The 16,258-nt window shown below is 29.9% G+C and overlaps 1 protein-coding gene across 1 annotated transcript; it reads right to left on the minus strand.

Annotated features, from left to right (window-relative positions):
• Window positions 1-5,508: 5,508 nt before the first annotated feature.
• RpS18 (ribosomal protein S18) lies at window positions 5,509-6,701 on the minus strand. Its single transcript, XM_065512264.1, has 3 exons — window positions 6,559-6,701; window positions 6,102-6,287; window positions 5,509-6,023 (listed from the first exon to the last, which is right to left on the minus strand). The coding sequence occupies exons 1-3, from the start codon at window positions 6,559-6,561 to the stop codon at window positions 5,754-5,756; spliced, it is 459 nt and encodes a 152-aa protein (XP_065368336.1). The 5' UTR covers window positions 6,562-6,701; the 3' UTR covers window positions 5,509-5,753.
• Window positions 6,702-16,258: the final 9,557 nt, after the last annotated feature.

The raw sequence follows: 16,258 nt of genomic DNA on the forward strand, positions 1-16,258 counted from the left end.
CTAGAACAGAACTAGAACAGAACTAGAACAGAACTAGAACAGAACTAGAACAGAACTAGAACAGAACTAGAACAGAACTAGAACAGAACTAGAACAGAACTAGAACAGAACTAGAACAGAACTAGAACAGAACTAGAACAGAACTAGAACAGAACTAGAACAGAACTAGAACAGAACTAGAACAGAACTAGAACAGAACTAGAACAGAACTAGAACAGAACTAGAACAGAACTAGAACAGAACTAGAACAGAACTAGAACAGAACTAGAACAGAACTAGAACAGAACTAGAACAGAACTAGAACAGAACTAGAACAGAACTAGAACAGAACTAGAACAGAACTAGAACAGAACTAGAACAGAACTAGAACAGAACTAGAACAGAACTAGAACAGAACTAGAACAGAACTAGAACAGAACTAGAACAGAACTAGAACAGAACTAGAACAGAACTAGAACAGAACTAGAACAGAACTAGAACAGAACTATTTATGTAAACAAGTAAACAAAATTTATTTTTTTCCAAAGTTTTTCGAATTGTTTTTTTAATTTAAAAATTTTTTTTTTTGTTTTTCAATTTTTTTTTAATATTTAGCGAAAAAAAATTTTGGTGAAAAAAAAAATTCGGGTTAAAAAATATTTTTTCCGATATTGATCCATTGTAGGTCCAACTTACTATGGTCTTATATACGTCGTTGCAAAGGTCTTTGAAATATCTATCATTAGATATCAATATTGTGTATATTAATGACTTAGTAATCCATATCTCAGCCATTTGTGGACCGATTTTCTCGAATAGCAACCAAGCAGGAAGAACTCCGGAGATAATGATGTATGAATCGTGTATGTAAGTTATTTGGGGACTTCGGAAAGTTGATTTCAACAGACAGACAGACATGGCTTAATCGACTCCGCTATCTATAAGGATCCAGAATATATATATACTCTATAGGGCCGGAAAATTATGTTGTGGAAATTACAAACGGAATGACAACATATATGTATATACCCTTCCCACGAAGGTGAAAGGTATACAAATATATTTCTAACAATCGATTTATAGAACCCTAACTTTTTCCTCGTTTTATCTTTTTCCGCAAAATAATTAATGAAAAATATTTAACAGTTTAAATTTACTTAATTAATGCTTGAGGGTAAAACAAAACATTTATTTTTGTTTTTTTTTTAGCAATGCTGCATTGTTTTTGATCTTTACATTTAAAACAAGTTCAACGTTTTGCAAAATATACAATACATATTATTTCGCAAAGAGAAAGTTACGAATTTGCCAAACATAAGATTCTATCCGCATAAAAATATATTATTAATAAATTTGCCTGTCATTCTATTCTGTTATATTAATTATAACTCTTGTTATTGGAAACATACCAATAACAAGTGCTAATTTAAACAAATTTCTTTTAAAATCTTGATTAATGGTTTCTATTGTTTTTTTTTTTAAGTAGTCACTAAAAATATGATTTATTTAGTTAACTGATTTATTTAATGGTCAAAGAGGTTGATTATCAATAAATATAATAATAAAAAATATTCCCTTGATAATGAAAAATTGTCAAATGTTTACAAATTAATCAAACAATTGATGTGAAAATAGTTGAGGACCCACAATCAATTTTATTCATTCATAATTTCAACCATTCAGAAAACAAAAACTGCCAGATGTTGTCGAATTTTTACACGTTTAAGACGAAAACAATAGTAAAAGATATTGGCTTCAGTTAAAAAAACAATTGTGGGATAAATATAGATTTATGTGTTGAATTTAATAATGATAAACAATTTTAATTCTTTTGTTAAGATAACTTGATTATGAATCTATAAATTTCAAACAAGCAACAGTTTAAAGCGTAATATAATATAAAACTATCTTACTATGAATTGCTATTTTTATTGATCCTTTAGAAATTAATTACAATCATACTCAGAATTTAGATATGTATATATGTATTACATATTGAACTTTAAGTAAAAATTATTATTTTTTTAATTACATTTGAAGTTAGTTTCATCACTGTAATAACAGAAATATTCCATTTTTATAAACTGCCCCAAAGTATGCTATATTATATTAATGAAAAATATATTACAGTGTTACTATTATGACAAATGACGTTAAATATCGGCATTGCCAACTTAATTTATGAGCAACGAGTAAGTTTTTTTAGGAGAAAATAAATACCTATAATAATAATAGAATTAATTTATATATTATTCTCCTTATTTTTAAAACTATGATCTCTCTATCTTATAAAATTTATTTTCGGCCCAAGGACCGAAGCCTATTTAAACTGGTTGAAATCGGTCTATTATTATTTCCTATCCACCCGAAATAGGACTTTATCGGTCACATATTTTTTTGGTTTATTGGGGAAAGTCGAAACTTTTATACAGCCCAATTATGAAAAGAAATTCCCCGGGAGTTTTTTCCCTTTTCTCGTTTTTCCTATTCAAATTCTATGTTAAAAAACGAAAAGGGTAAAAACTCCCGGGGAATTTTTTTTTCACAATAGGGCTGTTAAACTAAAAATATCGAATATGGAATTTTAAAAAAGAATCAACCCTGTAGTCAGCCTAGAACCATATTTGTCTATGTCAACACTCTATCCACAATTTCACTAGTTAAAATGTCGACAACTTTCCTTTAAGCGTCAGTAGATATAAGTTAGAGACAACAGTTCTAAGCATGTAAACTAAAATTTGGCTCACTTAAGCGGACCTAGTCCCCCGACCTATCCAAATTTGGAAAATTTTGAAGAAAAAAAAAATGTAGTTAAATAAATCTAAAACATATTCCGGCAAACATTTTCGTAGAATATTTTAATCCTTAAATGTACTGTTTGAAAGAACTTTTTAGCTTTTCTCGAAAAAATTGTCAAATTGACACCTATAAAAGGTATTCCCATAAAATTCCACAATGTAATTCTGAAAATAAGAATTCTCTCACACACATTGGCGTAGATAGGGGAGGGCTGGGGTGATCAAAGCCCCCCAGACTCGCATCTGCCCGCCCCAGTTATTTTTTCATTATTTTAATTGCTGCCTTATTTTTTACATTTTTTGTAAGTGTATTCATATTTTTCAATAGACGAATTCATATTCCTTAATACATTTCATTAGATTGCGAAATTTTAACAATATATAACATAGCTGAAGAGGGAAGTGACACTTTTTTTTTGGGAAGGGGGTGTACTTGCCCACCCCAGAATAATAGTCTAGCTACGCTTATGCTCACACATTAAAATTATTTCAGTTAGTATAATGCTCGCTTCGACTAAAAAATTATAACTTTGATTGCAACGCGGTTTTTTCATTTCACCATACAAAAACATTAAATTTACATCCATCAGTAAAAATAACTGTTTTCCAGAAGTCGTCTGATTTATTTATATATTTTTTGGCATAATCTGAACGCTGTTTTATATTCGGTGGTAGAACGGTGATGGTGTGGGGTGCAATGGCAGCTGGAGGCGTGGGAAATCTCATGTTTGGGGAAAGGACGATGGACAAATTAAGTTATTTGAATATTTTAAATGAACATTTGGAAGCTAGCCCCCTAATTTGGGCATACAAGACGACTATCAGTTCTTGAACGACAACGACCCAAAGCGAGCATGGCTCCTCTACAACGTTAAGGAAGTGGAGCATCACCCTCCCCAGAGATCAGAATTAAACCCCACAGAACATCTATGAGTTATTTTAGAGAACAAAATTCGTCAGCATAAAATAACAAATAAGCAAATTCTGAAAGATGTCATAAAAACTTTATCGATGAAAAATCACTTAAGACACTTAAGACTGTTAAAGGACACCACATTCAATATTAAGGACATCAAACATCATCATAATCAGACCAATTATGAATAAAAATTCCCCGAGAGTTTTTTTCACTTTTCCTATTCAAAATCAATGGGAAAAAACTCACTGTGAACAAATTCCCGGGGAATTTTTTATTTATAATTGGGCTGAATATGTATTTTATAAATAGATATGTAAAGTTATTTATAGGGTACGGACAATTTTTTGAGTTAATATTTTGAACTAGTTTTAATTAGCAATTAATTTATAATCACTTGTTGGACTTTTAAAAAACATTTACTTTATTCGAATCGGGTAAGTATATTTCGAATTATAATCAAATATATTTCAGCTGTATGGGGTACGGACAATTATTTGAGTCAGTGTAGGTCAAAAATAGGTAAAAAGAAATGGAGGTATCTCAGATAATTTGGGCCGATCTTCCTGAATTTAAATAGCAATTGTACCGGGACTACAGTTAGTTATTTACAGAGCTGTAAATGAATAATTCTTTTTTGATTTAAATTCATTACAAACAAATTAGCTAAATTTTTAATTAATTCTTTTCACAATGAAAAATAATTGAATGAAATTTTGAATCAATTCAAACGAATTAGACATAAATGAATTTCAATTCATTTTAAATTCAAATGAATTAGTAAAAAGGAGTTGAAATTCGATTTCAAATCAAATAGATCTGTAAAATGAATTGAAATTCGTTTCCAATTGAAATGAATATGTTAAAGTGAATTGCAATTAATTTCCAATTCATTTTTATTGAATTGATTTTGAATTTATTCAAATGAATTAGAACAATGAATTGCAATTCAAATGGATGAAATAAAAAATGAGTTGCAATCGATCAAATTCAAGAGCAGATCTAGGAGGAATGAAAAATACAAATTACAAATAGCAAGTAAACTAATTTTTCCCATTTTGATAGGATTTTCGTCAATTCCTATTCTGACGCTACCTGACAATTCCAGTATATCATGGGAATATCAAATCTAAGAATGTTTCGTCTTTGGACTGTATAATTCACTTTGACAAATTTTTTCATTTGAATTAGAAAATAATTGCAATTCATTCTACAAATTCATTTGAATTGGAAACGAATTGCAATTCATTTGAGTTGGAAATAAATTGGAATTAGTTTTTACCAAATTCATTTGAATTGACTAAAATTTTATACAATTATTTTTTTGTGTGAAAAGAATTAATTCCAAATTTGCTATTTCAGTGCATGAATAATTCAAAAAATAATGATTCGTTTACAGCTCTGGGTTTGTTTAATTTACCATTTCCTTGAATGCCGAGATCTCAACGGAATCCGGGCTTGCTGTCTAAATAATAGATGTTTTTTTTGTATTTTCAGATTGATATGATTAGAAAAATATAAACTACTTGAAACATTACAATACAGAAGTAGAAGATGCAATTGTTTGAAAATACTCACAACAAAACTAACATTGCTCCATCTGATGAATCATCTTACAAAAAACAGCTGCTCAACCATGAAATATTAAGTAAAAGGCTTATAAACACGCCAGTGAGAGGGACAGTCTATCTGCTTAAATATAATTGCTTGACTTTCGAAATTTCCTTATAATCATGTTCAACCACAATTTTGTTGTATTTTCTAATCTGTCCACTTTGTGTCTTTCCTACCACAAACAAAAAAATCACTTCACCATTTTAGTTTTTATGTATTTTAAATTAGCATTTAATTCATTCTTTTGTAGGTTGTTCAAATTACAAACATTAAATGTCACTTCTTGTTACTAAATACACACGAATTCAAACAGAAATTGAATTCCAGACCATTTGAGATGTAGAGAAATGGAACGACGACGTTGTTTCAAATATAAAAAATAATAATTTTACAATAAAAAACAGCAGTTCGGCATAACACAGATGAAGATATAAAGTATAGAGAATTTACTTCTTCTTGGATACACCAACAGTGCGACCACGACGACCGGTAGTCTTGGTGTGTTGACCACGTACACGGAGACCCCAGTAGTGACGGAGACCACGGTGAGAGCGGATCTTCTTCAAACGTTCCAAATCGTCACGCAATTTGGAATCCAAATTGGAGGAGGTCAATTGATTGTATTTACCATCAATGATGTCCTTTTGTCTGTTCAAGAACCAGTTGGGTACCTTGTAATGCAAGGGGTTGGAGATGATGGTGACGATCTTCTCAACCTAAAATAACAACAACAAATAAACAAAACACATTAGTATTTCTAATATTGGTCACAGAATTTCAATATTAAAACTTACCTCCTCTTCGGTACATTCACCAGCACGCTTGGTCAAGTCAATGTCGGCCTTCTTCAAGACAATGTTGGAGTAGCGGCGACCTACACCCTTAATGGCGGTCATGGCGATACCAACTTTGCGTTTACCGTCAATGTTGGTATTCATGATACGGAGAATGTGTTGAAACTTTTCTGGGATAACGAGCGACTAGAATAAAAACACACAAGAAAACAAATTATTAATTATAAACACTTTCCATAAAGACGGACATCTGCCATCTTGGTTAAAACAAATTTCCATCACAAACAATTTCAACACAATATTTTGCCAATTCATTTATTCTTTTGGGAATTTACTTTTCTCATAAAATTTCTTCATGGTTACATAGTTTAAATAGAGGGCTAGCATATTTGCTCAGGATTTTATCATTTGTTTTTGGATGTTTTGTAATATTTTCGATTTTTTTTCGCACACATACCATTTTGCCCTTTTTGAAGAGACCGTTTTCAAGCCGAAAAAGACGGAAAAACGGATGTTGTCAAAACGTCTCAATTTGACAGTTGACATTTTACACTTAATCACCGAGGCGACATCTGGATGTGAAATTATTTGAGAGATGTGTTTAGTTGGTTTAGTTAAACACAGGGCTGTTGGCAAATGACACAGAGATGGCGCTGTAAATAAAAATACAGTTGAGTTGAGTTTCTTGTTGGATGCGGAAATTTTATTAAAAAATTTAAGAAATAAATGATAAATTGAGAAAATTTTAATGAATATAAAATATATATAAAGTGTTTTATTATTTAAATATGAAAGTGTGTGAATTTCAGTGTTATTTCTTTAATAAATAAAAGAAAACAATGTTTGATTAGTAGAAAGAGAAAAAATAATGAAAAATTGTGTTTGTTTACAAAACAAAAGGCCAAATTTTTGGCGGTTGGAATAAAAGTTTAAGCGAAAAGCTTTGGTTTTAAGAAAATAATCGTATTCAAACAAAATATGAACTTCATGTTGGGAAACTTCAAAATTTATTCAAACTTTATCCAAACAACGTATGTATTCCGCGCCAATAGAACTAACTGCTCATCTGTTGAGGCCAATAACGAATCAAGCCAAATTGGGATAATCTGTTCATAAGTGAAGCGTATCCCAGAGAGAGCGTTCTGCATCAAACAAAACAAATAGCGCAAGGTTTGTACATACTATAAAGCTGGTGAGGCAAAATATTCCATCCACTCATTTCTAAATAATTTTTAACAGGTATTGCAACATGTGGCCGAGCGTTGCATAGTGGGGGAACTGAAAAAAGAAGAGAAAATAAACTTCTAAACGGATAACACGATATTAATAAAATTTCTCATGAGGAAAAGGTAAGTTTAAGTTTTTAATTTGAGCTTAAAAAACCATGGGAGTACAGAGCCACAATGCCTAGGTGCACAATTGGGGCAGCTAAGGTATTAAAAAATTAAAAATGATGCCAAATTTTAGTTCTCGATTCGATTTGAACGATTTTTTATTTTGCATGAAACTTCTGAGGATTAAATAAAGGCTTTTTATATAAGTATTTGATATTGGTGAAAACCTTAGAGCTTGAAGATTGATATTTTGGGAAAAAACTTAAAAAATACCACTCTTTTACATGTTCCAACTTCGGATGCGTGTAACTTTTTATAGGAACAAGATAACTTATTTTATTTACAATTTTATCGCCAATATAGCTGATATTTTAAAAATAAATTTCGACCCTCCGTACCCCCGCCATAAGTAAAAAATCATAAAAAGATCTAGCAAAATTAAAAAAAAATAAATCAATAAACCTAAATATCTCTTTAACTAATAGAGATAACCTACACATGCAAGCGTATTTTGTGTAGATCTTCTCAAGGACTATTTATATTTTCTGACTATTTATATCATTCGGATTTTATATGGATTTTAGGCGATTTTTTTTAAAAAAAATTGATACCCGAACAAACTTATATCAAGTCGAAAACACCTCAGATCTAGCCGTGTTAAATTTCGTAACATTGTCTCTAATAGTTCCCGAGATACCAAATTATTTCAAAAAAAGTTTCTAAACCACTTTGTGACATTTCTCTCGCTCTCCGTTCTATGTATTTATTCTATGGCTCAGCATGTGTTTTTAAATTTGTTTAGGTTTTACATAATAATGAATATTAGTATATACAAATATTTATTTGATTAAAATTATTTTATAATATTTATTTATAAATGTAAAGTCATCTCACTCTGTCTATTACATGTTAGACACTTGTTCTTATTTTTATTTCTTTTTAGCTAACAAATATTTAATAGTTTCCATATGGAAGAATGTTCTTATTTTAGGCCATAAAAATATTTATAAAATCTATCGCAGCAGGATGTTTGTACAGAAATAAAATAAAAGTTATTTGTATTCGTACACACATTTAGATTTTAAGACATTCAATTAAATTGAATGTTATGCAATTTACGTATGAACATTTTTTTATTGCCACGAGGTGGCCACAGTTAAGGTGATGTGTTAAATGATGGATTGCAAGGCAAAATCTATAATTGACATTTTATAACGTACGTTCAAGTTCCGAGTGATCGTTGTTGATAAGTACACACCAAATCACGTGCTCGTCTCTATCATTGATCTATCTGTGAATCTTTTGTGGAATCTCTCGAAACTTCTCCAAACAGTTTAGTTCACAAAAAATCTTTCTCAGAATACTTTAAAATTCCGTTCAATTATGTCAATTAACAAATTTTCCTGATTTTAGACGCTAAACATGTCAAGGGAAGGCTATTTGGTATTATTGAAAACCTAATCAGTAGATGATTAATATTTTAATAATAATAATGTAGCCTATACATTTTTAGAATAATATTTACATTAAAAACATAAAATTTCATGATTGAGGGATTTTTAGTGAAGATAAATTTAAAATACCAATTAGTATACAATTCGAACGGATTAAGATATGGTAATAATAATAAAACTTGGAACTTATATAGATCGAAAGGCCTTTTAATCAATGGGTTAATAATTTTGGCATTGCCATCACTTAAGAAGCGAAATTTTTTGTAGATATTTTCCAGGATCGAGGCGAGCAACTTTGTGTGGCGGCCCACTAGCCCCCATTCCAACTATGAACCCATGTAAATACAAATCAACTCAAAAACACCTCAACACAGAATATGTGAAATTTCATTTAGTAGATATCTCTAATCGTTCAAGCGCCAACGAATTATTTCCAAAATAAAAAGTTTATCAACCACTGTTTTCTGATTGTTGAAAACTAGGAGGATTTTAATGCGCCTAAAAATATGCAATAGATTTGTAAATTAAAACTGTTGCTTAAACGAAAAACAACAAAAACAAAATAGATCAACACTCGTTCTGTTTGGTGGTTTTCATCAGTCAGCATTTATTTTTAATTTCTAGTCGCATAATATTATACCCTACACCATTATAGTGGGGAGGGTATATTGGATTAGTGCTGATGTTTGTAAAGTGCCAAAAATAGTTTACTTTACACGATTATATATTGCCCCAAGGACTAAGCCTATTGAATTTGGTTAGAATCGGTCCATTATTTCTCCTAGCCCATATACAAATGTCCAATCTAAAAATAGTTGAGCTAAATTCAGCACAAATAAGTTTTATATAAGCTGAATTCGTACTACCAAATTTAGTACCGATTGGTCCACAATTTTCCATAGCTCCTATATAAGAGCCATTCTCGAAAATTTCATTAATGTGCATAAATCTCTAAAATATGTTAGTATCCAAATAGAATTCAATACCAATTTTTTTTACGATCGTTCCAAAATTAGTCATAGTTCCCATATAAGGCCCACTTCCGAAAATCACTTTATCGAGCATAAATATCTTAAAAATGTTGGTATTCAAGTAAGATTCAATATACATAAATAAGTTGCATATCAAAAGAAAACTGTTTATAGCCGGGATCGGCAACTCCTATGCACTGTGCATTGTGGGCGTTACTAAATTTACAGTAATTTACAGTATAAACTTTATAGTCATATACTCGGTGTAGGATCTATACGTCTATACGTTCTTACTTGTTATACCCTTCACCTTCATGAGAAGGGTACATATAAGTCTGTCATTCCGTTTGTTTTTTCCACAATATAATTTTCCAACCCTATAAAGTATATATATTCTGGATTCTTATAGATAGCGAAGTCGATTAAGCTATGTCCGTCTGTCTGTCTGTTCAAATCAACTTTCCGAAGCCCAAACAACTTACATATACGATTCATACATCAATATCTTTCGGAATTCTTTCCGCTCAGTTGCTATTTAAAATGGAGAAAATCGGTCCACAAATGGCTGAAAACCAAGACAATCTCGATTTTTGACCTATTTTTTTACCTATATCTGGATTACTTAGTCATTAATATAGACAATATGGATATCTAATGATAAATATTTCAAAGCAATGACGTATATAAGACCATAGTAAGTTGGACCTACAATGCGTCAAAATCGGAAAAAATATTTTTTTAACCCGAATTTTTTTCACCAAAAGTTTTTTTTTGCTAAATATTAAAAAAAATTAAAAAACAAAAAAAAAAAATTTTTAAATTAAAAAATTTAAAAAAATCAATTTGGAAAAAGAATTTTTTCGAATTGTTATTTAAAATTTTTTTCATTGTTTTTGAATTTAAAAGATTTTTTTTTAATTTATTTTTTTTTTTAAATTTTAAAATTTTTTTTTTGATTTTTTTTGGTGAAAAAAAATTTGGATTAAAAAATATGTTTCAGATTTTGACCCACTGTAGGTCCTACTTACTATGGTCTTATATACGTCATTTCAAAGGTCTTTGAAATATCTATCATTATATATCCATATTGTCTATATTAATGACTTACTAATCCAGATATAGGTAAAAAATAGGTCAAAAATCGAGGTTGCCCTGGTTTTTTGATGATTTTAAATAGAAAACTTCTCGAAAGCATGTCTGTCAGATTTATTGAAGACGTTAAAGTTAACAATTCAAGTACATATTGATAATGTTAAAAATCATTCGAAAACAAAGTATATCATTAAATTTTCAACAAAAATATTGTGATCAGATTAACTCCCGAACAATCTACAAAACAACTGACTAGCAAACCCTTTAGTTTCCGTTTTGGAGCTATGCTTTAATAAATTTGAGCTAGTTGGACATGATCCTGAATTCAAATACAATATAAACGTATTAAGAACTTTTTTATGTCGTTCATTAATTCGGGTTTTAAATTGAGTAACGAATTCTTTAGTAAATTAATTATTCACTATTTCAAAATTATTAAAAACAAATTGTATTATACATCAAGCTCAACGTTGCCGAATCTATGCTTAATAGAGTGGTCTTGGGGAATTACACAATAAAGGGAATCTGTCCAAAGTTTGATATCATTGTCAATGAACGTGGCTAATCTGATGTCAGGCAGTGCATTTACAAATACGCAAAAAGTTTATTACAAAGTATATTCCAACAAAATGTTTGTTTGCAATATTTGTGTTTATCATTCGATTTATTAAATATTTTGCAACACTTACGTACATTTAATCCTTATAAATGTCATCCTCAATATCACTTTCGAAAACCATTTCAAAATCACATTCTCCTTCACATTCAACTCCACTTTAATCTAAGTTAAAATTTTGATTATTAATTGCGATTCTTCTAATATTTCGCCAGCTAAATAACAAATATTTTATTCCGTACCTTTTATTTTCATTGGTTCAAGTCCTAAGTTAAAAATTTTTTAAGATTTGTTTTTAGAATTGTAACTTCTTGGAGTAATATTTATATATTTATAGAAGGAGCTATCGGAACACTCATATCGAGCCCTTAGCGCCAAATTATCGTAAGCGACATTTTCTAATTTTTTTTTTATTGCAAAAATTTAAATTTTATGGACCGACTGATGTTTTAGCGTTCTCAGAATATCAAAATTGTTAATAACTTCAAAATTATAGGGGGTAAGATTTTAACGTAAGTCAATGTTTACATTTTACAGTAAACGAATTTTATCGTAAGCGACACATAGTGGTATAGAAAAAAAAGGGAAATAAATCGCATATTCGATATCAAACTATAATAACCGATTTTAGATGGCCCAATATGCTTTTAATTATTTTGTAAAGGTTTCCGATAACTCCGACCCTGGTATGGATATTATTGCCAAAAAACTACAAGTTTCCATTTTTGGGATTTCTCAACACTTTTTTGGGAATTGCGGGATTGATATAATAAACATTTTTTGTCATATTTTTCAATAAAGTATTCCATGAATTTTTAATTGTCAAAAGTTATAAATATTTTTGAAAAATAGACAAGTAGAAATTATAATATATCGCATCATAAAATTTTTAATTCAATGTATAAATTTCAAAATAATCGAAAAAACCTTCTCCTTTTTTTGTCGCTTACGATAATTTGGCGCTAAGGGCTCGATATACAGTGATCAAAAGTCCCTTTGTCTTTAGTTATTTGTCGAATTTCAGAACCAATACAATTTTTGTGAGTCATTATTACTTATTTAAATTTGAAATTATTAAAAATGTTAAGCAATTTAATTAATTTAAATATTATTCGTTTTATTCGATTATTCTACATAAAATTGTTCGAATTATTCGTTATTCGAAAATGGCCATTTTTAAATTGTTCGAATAATTATTCGTAAGAAATTATTCGATTAATCGAACGATCATTAGTCGATTGAATACCCTACATCTAACGATAGATATTTCAAAGACCTTTGAAACGACGTATATAAGACCATATTAAGTTAGACATACAATGGGTCAAAATCGGAAAAAAATATTTTTTAATCCTAATTTTTTTTTCACCAAAAAAAAAAATTAAAATTTGAAAAAAAAAATTAAAAATTTTTTGTTTTCCAAAAAATTAAAAACCTGCAAAAAAAAAATAAATTTTGTTCACCTAAAAATATTTAAAATTTTTATTTTGAAGTATAATTTGGTGAAGGGTATATAAGATTTGGCACAGCTGAATATAGCTCTCTTACTTGTTTTATTTATAAATGCGTACAAATCGGAGATATCTAATTACTTTTGGCCAGAACTGCTTGAAAATTATACGTTTTTATCTTTTAAAAATAGTGGTTTATTTCCATTTTGATTGCAAATAAAATCAGTTTAGTAGATTAAAATTGTAGCAACTCTTTATTTATTAAAATTTAATAGTCCCTATGTGTTTTTATACAAATACACGTTTATAATTCACAACTTATACACCACATTGTAAGGCAGTTAATTTTTCTTTACTTAACGATTCTTCAAATAAGACTGACTGGTTGATGTTGTCACGGTCATCTTATATACACTGCATTACAATCCAGATGTTTCCAGCACCATCTATCGATGCTTCTTGAAAGTTCTATTTCTACAATGATCAACTCAAAGTTTTTATTCAATGTTGTAATGTAATGTTCCACAGTAATGTTAACTGCTCAATTAGAAGTCTCCTGATATAGAAAAACATGATGCAACTTGAAACCAGCTGTTAGAAACCGTTATGTTTGAATTCAAATACAATTTCGTAACAATATATATGTAGGTGAACGAATTCTGAATTTTTGGTTCATTATTAAATCCCTTTTAGGATTTAAATAAGAGTATATCGCACACTTACGTCATCAGCCAGTTGGGAGTATATCGTCATGATAATAAAATACTGTTCTAGCATTTTACCGCTAAAAATAAAACCCAGAAATCCATAAATAATTTCATTCATTTGTTTCCTCATTCTTAAATAAAATCAAGAAAAAAACAAGACATGAATATTCATGTAGAACAGTAATCAAATAAACACTCACTGGTAGAAAACAGCACACAAAAAAACATGGAGTATAAATAGAGTTTCTTAAATATTTGACTTTTTATATTAACCCACCCCCACAAACTTGCTGTTTTAGATTTTATCCTGGTTAAAAGTGGCTGGTATTAAACCAAGAGCAGGGGCACAAAAAGTGCCTGAAAACAATTTAATTTTAAATTTGTAACATTTGACATTGAACAGTAACAATAACATGAAAACATATAAAAAAAACAGCATCAATAATAATACTCGTAACAATAACAATATGTATCAGTACTAAAATGTGTATCACATGCAGCTAAAGATGCTGATATCGTTTTTATAAACATCATTACAAAACATTATCCATATACTTCCTTACACGAATATAGAAAGATTTGTGTAGAGTGGGAGTTGGCAGGATGTGGTAGCATAAACATAAGAAATGTTGGTTTAATACTGGTGTTTTCCCCATTCATCAGTAGCATCAATAGCATAATAATGTTGTGGGGGTTTCTTGAGGTTATGTTTGGTAGTGATAAAGAAGGATTTCCGGTTTTTATTGATGAGGGTAATTATTTATGTGTGACTTAGTTTAAATGCTTCAAAAAAAAGAAGAAAACACTTGTATTTGTTGTTGTTAATGTTTTACTTACGTTTTCATTTCAGCAGCATGACATACATTTGTGCTTTTGGTTTTTTGCTATTAAAAACCAAGAAATTTAAAAAAAATCCCTAAAAATTAAATATAATAAATAAAAATCAAATGTCGTTCGTTGACCACGCCCAATTTTTCGATTTATCTAAAATCGAAGGACGCCTGGATCGATTTCGCAATACATAGTCCGCAAAAGTCTTTACATAAATAAAAATTGTCCACGCCCACTAATATGCCCACTTATTAAATACACCTGCAAAATACATCGGTCTGAGATCAATCATATGTCAGACCAAAATTCGATTACTTATATAAAAACTAATAATAGCTTAAGTCGATAATAACTTGGCCAATAAGCGTTTAATCAACAAAAGGAACTCGATCTGTGATCACTCATTTTTCTGACCAAAATTCGATTTTTTATATAGAAGCTCAAAATATCTAAATTCGCTAATAACTTGGCCAATAAGCGTTGAATCAAGAAAAAGAGATCGATCTGTGATCACTCATATTTCTGACCATTTTTTATATAAAAACTTAAAATATGTATTGGTTTACATGTATTCTGTTGTTGCAAGACATAGGTTTTTGACAACAAAGTTATGTTCTTTTTCTACAGTAGCGCTTCTATGTATATTTTATTCTGTGTCCTATATGAATAAAAATTGGTATTCAATAATACGTTTTTTTTCTTTTTAACTATTTTTTACCCTTTTCAAACCGCTTTTCACAAATTCACAAATCGAACACAAGCTTTTTTAACTTGGACAGGACAACGTCTGTCGGGTCAGCTAGTTTAAAAGAAAACAATAAAATGTTGACCGCGACTTTGCTGTAGGTGATCTATTTAGAAGAACCAATTTAAGATCACTCATCATTGCCGAATTATGCGAATTAACCTCAAAGGAAATACAGAGGTTTTGTCTCCATCCGGGTTATGCTTAGTCTGTCAAAGTTCTTCAAAGGTCTGCTTGTATGGAAATCTTTACCACAGATCTGTCTTGTTTCCTTGGAATGTTTGTTGATGGGTGAAGCTTCTAATAGATAATTCGATGAGATAAACGTAAATGTAAATGCAATGGATGCACTCCAAGGAGATGAACCTGTGGGCTCTATAAGGTGGGAATAGCTACTGAGTCGTTCTGCCAGCAAAGTGTCATATGCGGAAAGTTTTGCTTTACTTCTTTAATTTGAAAAAAGTGCCACTGAAGCACACCGATTGCTCACCGAAGCTTATGGTGAATGTGTCCATTGGTTTCAACGTGCGAGAGGTGGTCTGTTCGATTCATAAGTGGTAATTTCAACACGGAAGACAATTTAAAATTGTTTGCAAGCATCAAGATTCAATCGTCATTCATTGAATGACGATTTTGCATGTCTGAAATGATTTTTGAAAGATATAAAATAATAAAATTTTGCACTGAATCAAAAATTGCGATGAAAAATGGATCCTTTACGATAAACCGAATCGACACCAAAGTCAAATATTAATGGCACTAAGGTAATTCTGTGTATTTGGTGGGACCAAATGGTCTATTATTAGCTGCTGAAATCTGACCAGATTTTTTGTAGATTTTTCATAAAATTTACATGATCGCAATGAAAATAAAATATATTTTAATTTATTGCTGACTCCTTCTGCGTTTTTAGTTGTCAAAACTTTATATGTATAAAAAACAAGCTCATTCCGCTC

The sequence above is a fragment of the Calliphora vicina genome, chromosome 5 (assembly GCF_958450345.1).
Source record: "Calliphora vicina chromosome 5, idCalVici1.1, whole genome shotgun sequence".
In the NCBI taxonomy this organism is placed as follows: domain Eukaryota; kingdom Metazoa; phylum Arthropoda; class Insecta; order Diptera; family Calliphoridae; genus Calliphora; species Calliphora vicina.

Coding starts and splice junctions, on each gene's coding strand:
- RpS18 (XM_065512264.1), bottom strand. Junction 6,024..6,101: donor GTGAATGTACCGAAGAGGAG/GTAAGTTTTAAT, acceptor TTGTTATTTTAG/GTTGAGAAGATCGTCACCAT.